Source organism: Erpetoichthys calabaricus, chromosome 2 (genome assembly GCF_900747795.2).
Source record: "Erpetoichthys calabaricus chromosome 2, fErpCal1.3, whole genome shotgun sequence".
NCBI lineage: Eukaryota > Metazoa > Chordata > Cladistia > Polypteriformes > Polypteridae > Erpetoichthys > Erpetoichthys calabaricus.
In genome coordinates, this window is record NC_041395.2 from 322,284,532 (window position 1) to 322,299,731 (window position 15,200).

Genomic DNA, 15,200 nt, shown 5'->3' on the forward strand with positions numbered 1-15,200 from the left:
AACTAGACTCGCCTGCTTAACATTTTTTTTTTTTTTTTTTTCCCCCTGCATTTAGGAAATCTTGAACAAAGCAAAAAAGAAAAAGGCAGAAACTGAGGTATGTTTTCCAGAAATGTTAACAAACTCAATTGTGTTTCTTATTACAGTAGAGAGTAGTCTATAGATCATTTGTGTTATTGCAGTATGGCATTCTCAAAAAAGAAAACTTTTCATAGTCACTATTGTGCTGAATATTTTTCTTGGATTACTATGCATTTTTTTCATTTGGCTTAAATTAGGAAATGAGCAGAGATAAGGTTAGTGTGACAAAAACATGTCCATGTAAAAAGACAATCAAGAGTGGCTGTATTAATGCCTTTTTAAAATTCACATGAAGCAGATGGTTTTCACTAGTCTCAACAGTGGTCTGCTTACTGATATGCACATTACTTTCTAGTCTACTGTATGATAAAACTTCAAATGAGAAACATCAGTGCTCTGCTAACCTTGAAAAACCGTTTATGTCAAATGTTTAATGGCATAGGTCCAAGCTGCTGTCTCTTGCCAGAGCTGTCTTTGTGCATCTTTTTTGTTTGTTCTAACACAATTACCTTGATTATCAATGGAATACTCTGAGGTAGTAATTCAATAACAAAGTATTATATAAAAGAAAATGTGTTTTGCCTTGTGGGTAGTAACTTGAGGTATATTGGTATGTTCAATAAAATAATTGTGATAGATTCTTTAAAAGGTAATGTCACAGTAAAAGATTTGTTTAAACCATAAAAATGCATACAGTAGTTGCAGACATTTCTGACTTCTTATGGACTAGATTAAGTTTGACTGTTTCTTGAAATATGATGTTACTTTTGACTCTCTTTTGCAGGAGGAGGAAGATAAACAACAGAAAACACTTCTAGCCGAAGATCTTGAAAAAATGAGTGATTCTACCTTTGAAATTAAAGACCGGTTGGCCCAGACTGTCCGTCACAACTCTCAACATCTCTTTCACCCAGACCGAAAAGTAGATGGCCAGCCTGTCCCTTACCAGCAGCCCAAGATATTCACAGGGGGAGTCATGAGATGGTACCAGGTAGAGGGCATGGAATGGCTTAGGGTATGTATCTTCAGCATATTTGCCGTAATTGCCCCCAGCCCCATTAACCTCTAAGTTCATTCATACATAAAAACCTAGCACCCCTGACGACTACATAGCACTTCTTGTGGCTTTGTGTAGATCTATGTACAACCACTATCGTTCAAATTCCACAGTACCTGCAACAGTGCCACACCATGCAGTGCTTTACTCAGCACAGCTTACTGTGAAAGAGACATGTGCATGCCATAGTGCTTACAAAAACATAAAAGCTACCTTGCAGCTGTAAAAGTGAAGATTGAGTATACGGTGGTGAGGAAGTGTGATAATGGATGATTGTCCAGTTGCAATGAATCTTGACAGCTTTGCCCAGTTTGCTTTTCTTCTAAAGCACCTCTATTTGTGTTAAATGAACAGGGCAATTCAGATTCATTCCAAACAAATTAATCCGAGGGCAAGCCAGTTTTATGCTATGGTCAAATTTAAATTAATGGTATATTGCTGTCAAGAAACCATTCAAATGTGTGTCATTTATTGATTTTATAATATTTTATGCTCTATATATATATATATATATATATATATATATATATATATATATATATATATATATATATATATATATATATATATATATATATATATATATATATATATATATATATATATATAATTTATTTAAAAAAAAAAAATTTTTTACACAATGGACGTTTTGAAACCTCCCAGTCTAATTTCTGTCATTTTCTATGTTCAGTTAAGTAATGGATTTGTTTTAAATATTTTTTATTTGTACAACTTGTACTGAACAAGTCTCTTAATCATAAATTTATTTAAAACTATCTTAAAAAAATGTGTATTTTATATTGGAGACAGTCTTTTTGGGTCTTTTAGATGCTCTGGGAAAATGGCATTAATGGCATCTTGGCTGATGAGATGGGCCTGGGAAAAACTGTTCAGTGCATCGCCACTATCGCTATGATTGTGGAACGAGGGGTCCGAGGTCCATTCCTTGTAGTAGGCCCCTTGTCAACTCTGCCTAATTGGATGTCAGAGTTCAATCGATTTACACCAGAGGTAAATTATATCACATTAGTCCACTTGCATGCATTTGTACATTACTGTAATATGATGCCAGTAACTGTTGTCCTTTTTAAAATTGCTGCACTTTTCTACTTTAGATCAGTGTAATTCTATATCACGGACATCCGCAGGAGAGAGAGAAAGTTCTTCGAAGTATTAAACAGCAGCAAGGACCACTGCAGATGAACCCCGTAGTTATTACTTCTTATGAAATTGCAATGAAAGACCGGAGAAAGCTGCAGGTGAAAAATTGTATTTTCATTTTAACAGAATAAGTAGATCCTGGAGATTACTGTTGGCTTTCCCTGGTTTCCTGCGTCCCATTTATAATCTGGTCTTGGACAAATGGGAGGTGGTGTACAGAACAGGTTATGATGCACTTGGATCCATTGAGCTAACTTTGCACTAAGTGTCTTGGCATGCCAAATTCAAAACGGAAGGTGACAGATTATTTTCTAGTTTTAAAATATGCAATGGTTAAATCAATTTTAAATATCAGATGTTTAGTTGTGGCATTTGATATGTAGTGTGAACACTAGGTGGCACTGTTGCCCCTTTAAACCCAACAGACAGATACTCAGGACACCAGGTAAAAGCACTAAGAAGATCTTTCTTCTATAAATGGTGCCTCCAAGCACCACAGCCACACTAAACAGGCAAGTAATTCAGAATTCTCTTCTCCTCCACACCTCCCAGCAAGCTTTGTCCACCTCCACCCGACTGGCTCATTGCTGGGTTCACATCAGTCCTTTACAGTAATCCCTCGCTATATCGCGCTTCGCCTTTCGCGGCTTCACTCTATCGCGGATTTTATATGTAAGCATATTTAAATATATATCGCGGATTTTTCGCTGCTTCGCGGGTTTCTGCGGACAATGGGTCTTTTAATTTCTGGTACATGCTTCCTCAGTTGGTTTGCCCACTTGATTTCATACAAGGGACGCTATTGGCAGATGGCTGAGAAGCTACTCAACTTACTTTTCTTTCTCTCTCTCTTTGCGCTGACTATCTGTGATCCTGACGTAGGGGGTGTGAGCAGGGGGGCTGTTCGCACACCTAGACGATACGGACGCTCATCTAAAAATGCTGAAAGGTTATCTTCACGTTGCTACCTTCTGTGTGCAGCTTTTAAGTATGCTGCATGGTGCTTCGCATACTTAAAAGCTCAAAGGACACGTATTGATTTTTTTATCTGTCTCTCTCTCTCTCTCTCTCTCTCTCTGCTCCTGACGAAGGGGGTGTGAGCTGCCGCCTTCAACAGCTTTGTGCCGCGGTGCTTCGCATACTTAAAAGCCAAACAGCCCTATTGAATTGTTTGCTCCTTTGAAGAGGAAGATATGTTTGCATTCTTTTAATTGTGAGACTGAACTGTCATCTCTGTCTTGTCATGGAGCACAGTTTAAACTTTTGAAAAAGAGACAAATGTTTGTTTGCAGTGTTTGAATAACGTTCCTGTCTCTCAACAACCTCCTGTGTTTCTGCGCAAATCTGTGACCCAAGCATGACAATATAAAAATAACCATATAAACATATGGTTTCTACTTCGTGGATTTTCTTATTTCACGGGTGGCTCTGAAACGCAACCCCCGCGATGGAGGAGGGGTTACTGTATATAGTGTCCGACCCGGAAGTGCTTCTGTTCTTCCGTCCACATGACTTGCCAGCACTTCTGGGTCAGATGGAGAACTCGTGTTTTCTTCAGCCTGGAAGTACTTCTGGATTTCCGTCCCCGTGACTCACTCGTACTTCTGAGCTATGAGGGAAGCATGACTCCCCAGTCTAAAAGTAGTTGCTTTCCCCCATCCTTCCATTCTTGGGGTGTCCCGGCTAGGTTGAGCTGCCAGCTGTTCCTCACAGTAGATATTGTTAGAGGGTATCAATGAATGCTTTTGGCTGTCAACACTGATTTTGTTTTGTTTAGCTTTTAGGCATTATAGAATTGTTAAGTAGTAACGTATAGTGCAGTGTGTTCTTTTTGAGAAAAAGTTAATAAAACTACAAATAAAAGTGTAGGTGCTTTTGCTATGATTTTAAGAAGTGTTTTTTGAATGTTGATGAAAAGCGCCCACTTTTATTTTATGAGTGATGTATGAGAGATTTATTTTTTTTACTTTTTTAGTACACTTTTTAACTTTAATATAAGCGTGGCTTTTAAAAATTTATATATATATATATATATAATATAAGTCTTGGGTTTGTTTTAGTTCTACCCGTTACTAGCGTCATCTATTGGTGAAATCTTTAACTATTCTTCATATGAAAATTTCATTTCTTAATTAAGGATTAATTGATCAATTAGTGAAACTGATTATTTATTCATGTATTGTCATCGGAAGTAAGTGTGCAAAATTTCAAGTCATTTGGACAATTTGTACCAGACAACAAACAGGTAAAGTTAATATAAAGCATGGCTAAAAAGCAGAAAAACAATGCGTTTCTGAAAAAGTAGCTTAATAAAGTGTTCAAGACTGAGGGACTATAAAGATTCCTCCTTAAAAGTTGGAGCAATCCTTGATTTTTGTCTCTTCCATGGAAGTTGCTGTTTCAACCATTTGTAGTGATATTGTGTGCAAAGATTGAGCTTACCATCTCCAAAAGTGCAATAATGTCATACAATAGTCTACTGTGCCCAATTGTATTTGTCTTTTTGCATGGGCTGCATTTAAAAAAAATTTTTGTGAAACTACACACCAAATTTTGTCTTGGTTCTCTTTCAGTTTTTGCATTGGAAGTACCTTATTGTTGATGAAGGGCACAGAATAAAAAACATTAACTGCCGGCTGGTACAGGAGCTCAAGCAGTTCAACTCTGACAACAAGCTACTTCTGACTGGTACTCCACTGCAGAATAATCTGGCTGAGCTCTGGTCGTTATTGAATTTCCTTTTGCCTGATGTTTTTGATGACTTGAAAAGGTAAGTCTTCCATGATGTTGTATGTTACTGGTTTTCCAGTGTCAATGAAAAAGTATCAGGATAACCATCTAGATAGATAGATAGATAGATACTTTATTAATCCCAATGGGAAATTCACATTCTTCAGCAGCAGCATACTGATACAATAAATAATATTAAATTAAAGAATGATAATAATGCAGGTGAAAAACAGACAATAACTATGTATAATGTTGAATGTTAACGTTTACCCCCCCGGATGGAATTAAAGAGTCGCATAGTTTGGGGGAGGAACGATCTCCTCAATCTGTCAGTGGAGCAGGACAGTGACAGCAGTCTGTCGCTGAAGCTTCTCTTCTGTCTGGAGATGATACTATTAAGTGGATGCAGTGGATTCTCCATAATTGATAGGAGCCTGCTGAGCGCCCTTCGCTCTGCCACAGATGTTAAACTGTCCAGCTCCATGCCAACAATAGAGCTTGCCTTCCTCACCAGTTTGTCCAGGCGTGAGGCGTCTTTCCTCTTAATGCTGCCTCCCCAGCACGCCACTGCGTAGAAGAGGGCGCTCGCCACAACTGTCTGATAGAACATCTGCAGCATCTTATTGCAGATGTTGAAGGACGCTAGCCTTCTAAGGTAGTATAACCGGCTCTGTCCTTTCTTGCACAGCGCATCAGTATTGGCAGTCCAGTCTAATTTATCATCCAGCTGCACTCCCAGATATTTATAGGTCTGCACCATCTGCACACAGTCACCTCTGATGATCACGGGGTCTATGAGAGGTCTGGGCCTCCTAAAATCCACCACCAGCTCCTTGGTTTTGCTGGTGTTCAGGTGTTGGTGGTTTGAGTCGCACCATTTAACAAAGTCATTGATTAGGTCCCTATACTCCTCCTCCTGCCCACTCCTGATGCAGCCCACGATAGCAGTGTCGTCAGCGAACTTTTGCACATGGCAGGACTCCGAGTTGTATTGGAAGTCCGATGTATATAGGCTGAACAGGACCGGAGAAAAGTACAGTCCCCTGTGGCGCTCCTGTGTTGCTGACCAATGTCAGACGTGCAGTTCCCAAGACGCACATACTGAGGTCTGTGTCCATATGTGTTTTTATTAGATCCAAGACCTTTAGTGAAGGCGTTATCTGTGCACTGATCATGCAAAATGTAAAGGAGAGTTCATATATTCAATATTAAAGCAGTCTTTTTTTTTTTGTAGGCAGGTTAATGCGGAAACCCATACACCTTTTTGCAGCTTCATAGTTATATTCACGTATGCATTGCATTTTAGAATAATTTTCAGTGAATATCTTAATTCGATTTCAAGTGACTGCACTTTGTATGGGGGTCTAGATTTACTTGTGGAAAGTTTATCGTAGGGGGTGGAAAAGCCTGGCTGACAGTTAAATTGCAATGAGAAGGGATCACCTATAATATTTTATCAACTAATTGGATGCTACTTTGTAATTAATTTCAGGTAACTTTTTATATCGGGGTTTTCAAGCTGTATTTGGCAGCAATGCCCCTTAAGCCTTATCCTCCTCTTTCTCACCCTCCTCCCCTAAAACAAACTGCAAATGTGTTCAGTTTATCAATCAAAAGCAAGTTTTAGTATGTACCCCCCAACACCTTTTAAATAAGAGCTCAAGGAATAATTTAATAACATCCTTAGATCTGATGCAAAGTGTCCTTTTATGGTTCAATTACGGCTTTTTTTTTTTTTTAACATTTACAAGTTACTGTAAAATAAAGAAAATACCGAGTAAATCGTCAAGCTATTAAAAAGCAGGTGCTTTGTTAGACATGTGGTCATTGAGAACTGAGCACTTAAGATGATGATGGACAAATTCATTATGTATTTGCTAACCAGGGTGCCAAGATTATTTCTTTGCATCAACTCTGCTAGAGGGTTTGGCTAGGTATTGGTGACAATGAGTTCTTGTCCTTGGAGTGGCTATACCCACACAGGTGGCGCAAAGATAGGGAAGATCATGGGTTTGTGTCCTGGGTCCTCCTAGTATGGAGTTTGCAGAGCACTTTGAGTAGAGAGAAAAGTGCTGTATAAATGTGTCTTAAGTGGTCCATGTCATCAGCGTTATATTAAATAATCATGCTCCAAAAAGTGCAGGCTCCAGTCAGGCGTGAGTGTGCGTGAGTGCATTTCGCTCTGTGGCTAATTGAGGTGCTGGCTGATCACTCTGCATGCACATGCAGAGGCAGGCAGATCAGTAAGGCTCCTCAGTAGTGTTGCGGAGGAAGCTGCTCATCACACCTGTGCCCAACTAGGTAGGTAATATAAGAGGAGCCTACACAGTAGAAAATTGTCAGAGAAATAAAGAAAGAAAAGATGAAGGAAGTAACGAACTGAGGTTAATAGAGCAAGGAGAGAGAACCCTGCTGAAGTAAGTAAAGGCAGGTGGTCAGGAGTGAGGAAGGGGCGCTTCTATTGAGCAATCACAAGGGAGTAGGAACGGCCTGAGATGCGGTGTCTCCAGCATAGGCCGAGGGACAGGCAGTGGGAGATGTGTGCAGCTCGCCATAGCGCCCCATGGTTGCCAAGGGCCTAGCAATAGGGTCCCGAGCCTACATACTGTGTAATTGTTGACTGCACCTGCCGGTTGGGCATCTCATTAATTGCCTGATACCATAAGGGTTAAGCTGAGATGAAGGCAGCATTGGAGCTCATGGCTGTTTAAAGGAACTGTATCTCTGATTTGTTTTATTCTCGTTGTGCTTTTTAACCTCCACAAGGAAACAGTTTTTTTATGGATTATTGTTGTTCATGTAAGGTGCACTGCAATATTTATTTGAACACTGGTTTTTAATAAAGGCACTACATAATTTATGCACCTACCCCTTGCTTATATGTGTGTCTGCGATCACCCAGGTCATCATTTGGTTATGTTATCGACGGTGGCAGGTTCAAGAGGCTCCTAAAGACAACCGGAAATGTGGAGCCACCCAGACCATCACAAAATGTAAAAAAAATGTTTCATTATTAGAGTGTTTTGGCATTGGAATCTGCAGAAAGAAATTGGCTTTGGTAAATGTGCTCACTTGGAAGAGTCTCATGCATTGTTTCGAAATATATTGAACAGACAAACAACCCAGATAGAAACTTGCCGTTAAATGATTCAAAGTCAATTGCTTTAAAATATATTGTGGATGAGCTGTGGTGTGTAAGCCTATAATTAGACCCATTAGTTAAGAGATTTAAATGATCATTCAACAGTCTTGGTAATGTTTACGATAAAGATTTGTCGATGGGTTATTTTTTGCTTCCAATTTATTCACATACATTTCTAAACAAGGGACTGGTCTTTTTAAGCTTTCTACTGCCAGCTTTCTAAGGGGTTTCTCCCAGTTCTCCCACACAGAACCTCAATTCCACTTGGTTGCAGCCGCAACACAATACTGGAGAAATGAACTTAAACATATTAAACTGACTGCATGACCAGAAATTGAAGGGGATGACATATTATATCATTCCATGACAATTTTCCAGTATAGTTTAGGATTTCCAGTTTGCCACATTCTGACCGCCAATAACGAGCTATCTGACGACACTGGTGGTGTTCAAAGGCTTTCCAGGTGTACTCAGTCCAGCTGCAATTTTGCATTATATTGTGGTATGTCAAGTGCAAGATGCCATTCAGCCGAGCCTCTGTTCTGTTTACACGGTCCAAAATACCCACATTCCTTATCCCTCATGACTACATTATAGGCATTATACCTTTGGGTGGGCACTCGTGCACAAACACATTGCACCCCTATGACATAAGACAAGATTGGACAGATCATTCTGTCCCCCTCTCCTCTTATTTCAACACTACCATTTGAAAGCCATTTTAAATTGAAATTTAATTATTTAGTATTCACTATATAGCATTGGCAGTTAAACACTTTATTGTGCCAAATGTCCACTGGTGCCATTAGTACTTCCCTTCACACTTTTGTATTAATATTAGTTTAGTTTGAGTCTTAACAACAATTTATTAACCACCATGAAAAATTTGTCTCGTGCAAGATTTCCCTTTTGTTTTAATAGCTTTAAAATTGCCATTTTAAGAGCATGTTTAGTGTACTTAATACAGTATTTCTAATAATTTAAGTTAACCTGGACAAAATGCACTCTCGCCACAAGCTATATGTAAAACTCCCAGTCTAATTTACAAGTGTGGAGCTAACCCGGACACACACAGGCAGGGCACAGGTTCAAACACAACACCTGGTTTATTTACAGTAAAGGGCACATATCACTAGCACCACAACATGATGGTCCCTTCTGTGCCGCCAGTCCTGTCCAGATTTTGTCCACTTCCTCCCGACTCTGGCCATCGATTGGTGGGGGACTGGCCCCTTTTTATAACCCGGAAGGACTAGAAGTGCCCAATGAGCTTCTTCCGGCCACACTTCTGGGTGTGGCCAAATAAGGCCCTGGAAAGGTCCATGCACCCCCTGGTGGTGGCCATGCGTTCCAGCAGGGTTGAGCTCCCATGCTCATGACCGGTGGCCCTGCTGGAAATCAAGGTGGCTGCCCTCTGTCGGCCTGGGGGAGAAACTGTCCTGAAAATACTCTCTCCCCCAGTCTGGTAAGGGTTCCGGCTGCCCGCCACACGAATCATAATTTTCAGCTAAACCATCAAGCTGATTAACTGTTGTAGTATTCGCCTGAATAATTCATTACCTAAATATATGTTGAAACCTTACTGTAAGTGCACTATTGTGGTTAGGTTAGATCCTGGGACCCTACCAGTTTCCATCTCTTGTCAGATTTTTGTGAAATAAGAAATGTAAAAATCTAAACCTATTAGCCTGACTCTTCGCAGCCCTTTTCATTGAAGCATGATGTTTTTTTTTGTTAATGAGGTGAAAACAGTAGGGATCAAGTGTGAACTTTTAACATTTAAACTTCACATTTATGTAACTAAAATTGTAAATTACACAGAATTATTTAAAAAAAAAAAAAAAAACAAAACTCAAGCAATGTATTTGTGCCAGTTTCTAAACCTTTTGGCTGCTGCTGGGTATTTCATTTGATTGATGTGTCTATTATGACAATGTTCATAAATGTGACTTTAATATATTGGAGGACTGGCACAGTCTAGCTTCAGTTTTTGGCAGAACTACAGTGACACTGGATTCCATGTTGACTGCTCATTTTAAATTCGGTCTTCTGATATTTGTCACCTTTAATAACTTCTCTACTTTATAATTTTATTGTAGAAGTGTTCAAAATATAATCATTTTTTTGGGATGTGGGAAGCATTCTTGTTTTTGTTGATGTAACATACATAGCATTTTTTTATTTTTTTTTATTTTAATTAACTAGTGGGCTTCACCCTTTGCTCGCCAACCCCTGTGTTTGGTTAATCGGATATACAATTTAAATTTTTTTTTTTTTCCTTTGGAATTGTTTCAATTTCATTATTTGCACTTTTACTTTAAAGCTTCATTAAAAACAATATTTTTTTGGAGACACAGATTGTGACAACGCAACGTATAACTGCCCGTGAGTGAATATTGTTTCTGTAATAAATAATCAGAGTTTTTCTAATGTTTGTCCCTGTGATTTATTGATTGTCATAGCAAAAGCTATTCTCACGGTAAACTGTAAACATTTTAATACGAATGGCATATCACAATCTCCTTTGGTGTGTAATGTTATTTGCGGAATATATACATTACCTTTCTTTTTGCCTGTTAAAATTTGCATCGCTTCTTACGTGATCATCAATGTACACCTGACCGAATTGTGTATTCTTTGAAATTTAACTTGTCGTTGCTTAAACTGTTCCGGGACCACAGATTCTCATAGCGTATGGTCCATTATTGTGTAAATCCATGTTTTGTGCATTGAATAATGCGAAAAGACTTTGTTGTCTACTCTCTGCCTTTTTTATTTCTGACCTTGATTTGTCCTGCTATTTTTTCAATTACACCTGGTTCTGATAGTTAATCACCTTTTGTTTGCAGTAATGTGATCTTTTCTATCTTTTCTTTGATACTGTAGCGACTGACATGATAAAGTGTGACAAAAGTTTTACTTGAATTATCGCCGACTTCCTAACCCCAAACACAACATTCTAGCACCCTCTAAAGCCCACCCCTTACCGCATCAATCAATACCCCGCTATCAGTCCTCTGCTGTACTCCGCCCTCCCTCAATCGGACCTAACAGTCACTTCAAACCAAAAAGCCCTCAACCTGGCTGGGATGCTACAATACTTTCGAATTTTACTGCTTTCATATTCTGTACCTTTGTCTGCATGTGTATTGCGCCATCGTTTGTTTGAGCCTTTCGAATTCCACTGCTTTCATAATCTCTTATCTGCCTTTTTTTCCTCTCCAACACCTTTGGGTCTCTACTCTCAGTGTTGTCTTTATACGGTGGGTGTGCTCTTATATGATATCTTTTGTAAGTAGGGCGTGTCTTGCAAGAATCTCATGTTCCACGTCCCCGAGAGACGGCCCTGGAACAATCTCTTGGCACCAAGTCTCATGTTTACGGTCCCCGCGAGACGCACCGTGGCAAGTCTCTTTTGTCTCACGGGTCTTTTAAATGTCTTCCGAGAACTTCCGAGAAAGATCACGTATTGTAGCCTTGCTTTTGCTATCCAGGATTTTTTTTTTTTTTTTTTTTTTTAATAGATGTAATTACAGTAATAGGTGTTTCAGTCCCAAGAATCTTGACATGTTAAGTCATTATTTTTAGGTTTCTTTTTGATCAACATATCAATAATAAATGGAACTACATTCAGTACACTGCAATTTTGAGTATAATTTATTGTACTTATTTTGTAGCTTTGAGTCTTGGTTTGATATCAGCAGTGTCACTACTGATGCAGAAAACACCATTGCACAAGAACGCGAGCAGAACATTTTGCACATGCTTCATCAGGTGCGTTCTATTAACAGTGTGTGTGTAAAATACCTGAAATAGAAGGAAGTGGGTGTTGAGTATTAAGTATAGGTCTTCTTTCTTTAAGATTTTAACACCCTTTCTGCTGAGAAGGCTGAAGTGTGATGTAGCCCTAGAAGTTCCTCCGAAGCGTGAAGTGGTGGTTTTTGCTCCACTCACTCCAAAGCAGGAGAAGTTCTACACTGCTGTTGTGAACAGAACCATTCAAAAGATGCTTGGGGTGTCTGAGGTATGTTTTATTTGTACACAGAATTAAAATTTTACTTGCTTGTCTCCTAAAAACTAGTGACAGTACAGTAGTATAGTAAGTGAGAATGATACTACTGTATATATTTTTGATTTTTAAATTATTTTTTTTAACATCACACATGACTATGTACTGTGTTAGTGTAATATTTATGTATGTATTTAAAATTCATATGCATACCTAAAAATGTCGTCATGCTCAAGAGGGGAGAAGAATGAAGGTCAGTAGGACCACCACAACAGAATACATGTGTGTAAATGAGAGGGAGGTCCGTGGAATGGTGAGGATGCAAGGAGTAGAGTTGGTGAAGGTGGAGGAGTTTAAATACTTGGGATGAACAATTCAGAGTAACAGGGATTGTGGAAAAGAGGTGAAAAAGAGTGCAGGCAGGGTAGAATGGGTGGAAAATAGTGTCAGGAGTGATTTGTGACAGACGGGTATCAGCAAGAGGGAAAGGGAAGTTCTACAGGACGGTAGTGACACCAGCTATGTTATATGGGCTGGAGACGGTGGCACTGACCAGAAAGCAGGAGACAGAGCTGGAGGTGGCAGAGTTAAAGATGCTAAGATTTGCATTGAGTGTGACGAGGATGGACAGGATTAGAAATGAGGACATTAGAGGGTCAGCTCAAGTTGGACGGTTGGGAGACCAAGTCGGAGGCGAGATTGCATTGGTTTGGACATGTGCAGAGGAGAGATGCTGGGTATTTTGGGAGAAGGATGTTAAGGATAGAACTGTCAGGGAAGAGGAAGGTTTATGGATGTGGTGAGAGAGGACATGCAGGTGATGGGTGTAACAGAGCAAGATGGAGAGGACAGGAAGATATGGGGAAAAAAGATGATCCGCTGTGGCAACTCCTAACAGGAGCAGCCAAAAGAAGAAGATTGTAGACTGTTTGTTGTCAAATGGCTAGGTTAATCAGAATCACATTATTATGCTACGAAATTCAAACTATTTTGTAGGAGGCTAAGGTTCTACATTTCTTAGCAGGATAAAAATCCAACAGAAGTTACCAGTGTTGGTAGACCCAAACGACGCAGTGTGCGAGCTGTGGATTATTGTGAGCTCTATGAAGATTCTCCCCAGGACTTGGAGAAGCTAATTGCAAAACTGCAAAAAGAAGCCGATTATCAACAAAGGTTAGAATGAGCATAGTTTATTTTTCTTTGGAATTTATGCTTAGAAAAATGAACATAATTTTAATGACGATGATGCTGTTTTCTCGTTAATAGAATATGTTTGAGTATTGAGTGTTTTGTTTACTTGAAACCTAGCAAAATGAAAATGTCAGGACTTACATAATCTTTGAACAAGAACTGTATTAATCATTTTTCCAGGAACATCTCATTAAAACATTATGTAGGCAGGTAATTGTGAGTGATTACAGTAATTATCGTATGAATTTCATTTTTCACTTTTCATCATTTCTAGTAGACCAGTGGTTAATGTTCAAGAACCACGGGATGCTGAGATCCACCTGAAAATGCAGAATGTCTTGATGCTGCTGAAGAGATGTTGCAATCATCCATATCTTATTGAATATCCCCTTGATCCAGCCACACAGGATTTCAAGGTAATTGTCTTATTGAAAATTTATATGTAGCGATGATAATACATGTCAGTCTTCTGCTTCTTGATTGGTTTAGGATTTCTTTTTTCCTCTCTCTCTCTCCACCCCCCCCCACCCCCCCATTTTTCCTTTACTTTTTGGGCTGCTTTTGCTTTAAAAATATTGAAATGTATCTTTTGTTCTTCTTTTTAGGTAGATGAACAGCTTGTGCAGAATTCTGGGAAGTTTCTTGTACTTGACAGAATGTTGCCTGAATTACGCAAAAGAGGACACAAGGTAAAATTCATTCTATCAGAAGGATTAGATAAAATTAATTTGAGCTGGCCTTCAGATATGTTTTCGTATTATGGTTATGTTTAAAGTTTGAATAAATATGTTGATTTACAATGCAGTGTCATTTTGAAGGAAAATCTTTGTGAGACGTTATTAAATATTTGAAATAAACATTGCAGCTAATGAAGGGTAGGTAAATGTAAAATGGCAGTATTTCTGTTCATGTATGTATGTTATGTACCTGAAGCTCAGTGTGCTACTTGTCACAGTGATTCATTAACAGTAAATGAGCCCAATAGTCCTGTAGTTTTGGTGTTTACCTCCTTGTCTGCTGGGTTTACTAATCGCCTGTACAGTTGGGTGTGCCGTTGTTCCCCTGTACAGTCCAATGTGAATTTTGCTTTATTTATGTTCCCTAACTTGGCCTCAAAGCTAATCAGCTATGAAGATTTCAGAAAAGAATGTGTGTACTTTCTTAGTTAAAATCCAGTTGTGTATGTGGAGCTGAATAGCTTCTGGATATTTACTAGTCTTTCCACAAATGTATTTTGTTGGGTTATTTAAGCCAGTTGTTCTTTGAGTTGCTTCCTCAAAAATACACCTAGTCCTCCCAGTTCATAAGTACACATGTGTAGTTTATTGCTTAAATAACACAAAGGAATAGTAATGTAAAAAACAAGTTGCTCAGTGCTGTTTATTTTTTTTTTATCTTCAACAGAAACCCCTACTATCTCAAGCCATTGGTATGTTGGCAGATACATGCATTTTCCTGTCGCTCCTTTTTAAAATGCATATATTTGTTTTAATTTTTTAGGTCTTGATATTTTCTCAGATGACCTCAATTCTAGACATCCTGATGGATTACTGCTACCTAAGGGGCTTTCAGTATAGTCGGTTGGATGGATCAATGTCCTTTTCTGAAAGAGAAGAAAATGTAGGCTTTTTTTTAAACAATCCATCTTGTTGTTAATGTCCCTTGTCTGGAAGGTCCTTTTAAGTCCATGCATTTTTAATTCTCTTATTCAGATGAGAAAGTTTAACTGTGACTCTGAAGTTTTTCTGTTCCTGTTGAGCACAAGGGCAGGGGGTCTTGGCATTAACTTGACTGCAGCTGACACTGTCATTATCTTTGATAGTGACTGG

General features: G+C 38.9%; 1 protein-coding gene across 2 annotated transcripts in view; it reads left to right on the forward strand.

Moving 5' to 3' along the window:
• The window catches only part of hells (helicase, lymphoid specific), a 29,861-nt gene that overhangs the window by 10,926 nt on the left and 3,735 nt on the right, over positions 1 to 15,200 (forward strand). The window contains exons 8-19 of one of the 2 annotated variants that reach the window (XM_028795980.2): positions 56 to 97; positions 866 to 1,096; positions 1,967 to 2,149; positions 2,254 to 2,397; positions 4,873 to 5,069; positions 11,849 to 11,945; positions 12,034 to 12,195; positions 13,202 to 13,353; positions 13,646 to 13,787; positions 13,977 to 14,060; positions 14,872 to 14,991; positions 15,084 to 15,200. In XM_028795980.2, coding sequence (XP_028651813.1) covers positions 56 to 97; positions 866 to 1,096; positions 1,967 to 2,149; positions 2,254 to 2,397; positions 4,873 to 5,069; positions 11,849 to 11,945; positions 12,034 to 12,195; positions 13,202 to 13,353; positions 13,646 to 13,787; positions 13,977 to 14,060; positions 14,872 to 14,991; positions 15,084 to 15,200 — 1,671 coding nt within the window. The remainder of the gene's footprint in view (positions 1 to 55; positions 98 to 865; positions 1,097 to 1,966; positions 2,150 to 2,253; positions 2,398 to 4,872; positions 5,070 to 11,848; positions 11,946 to 12,033; positions 12,196 to 13,201; positions 13,354 to 13,645; positions 13,788 to 13,976; positions 14,061 to 14,871; positions 14,992 to 15,083) is intronic. The other variant, XM_028795981.2, reaches the window with a different exon arrangement.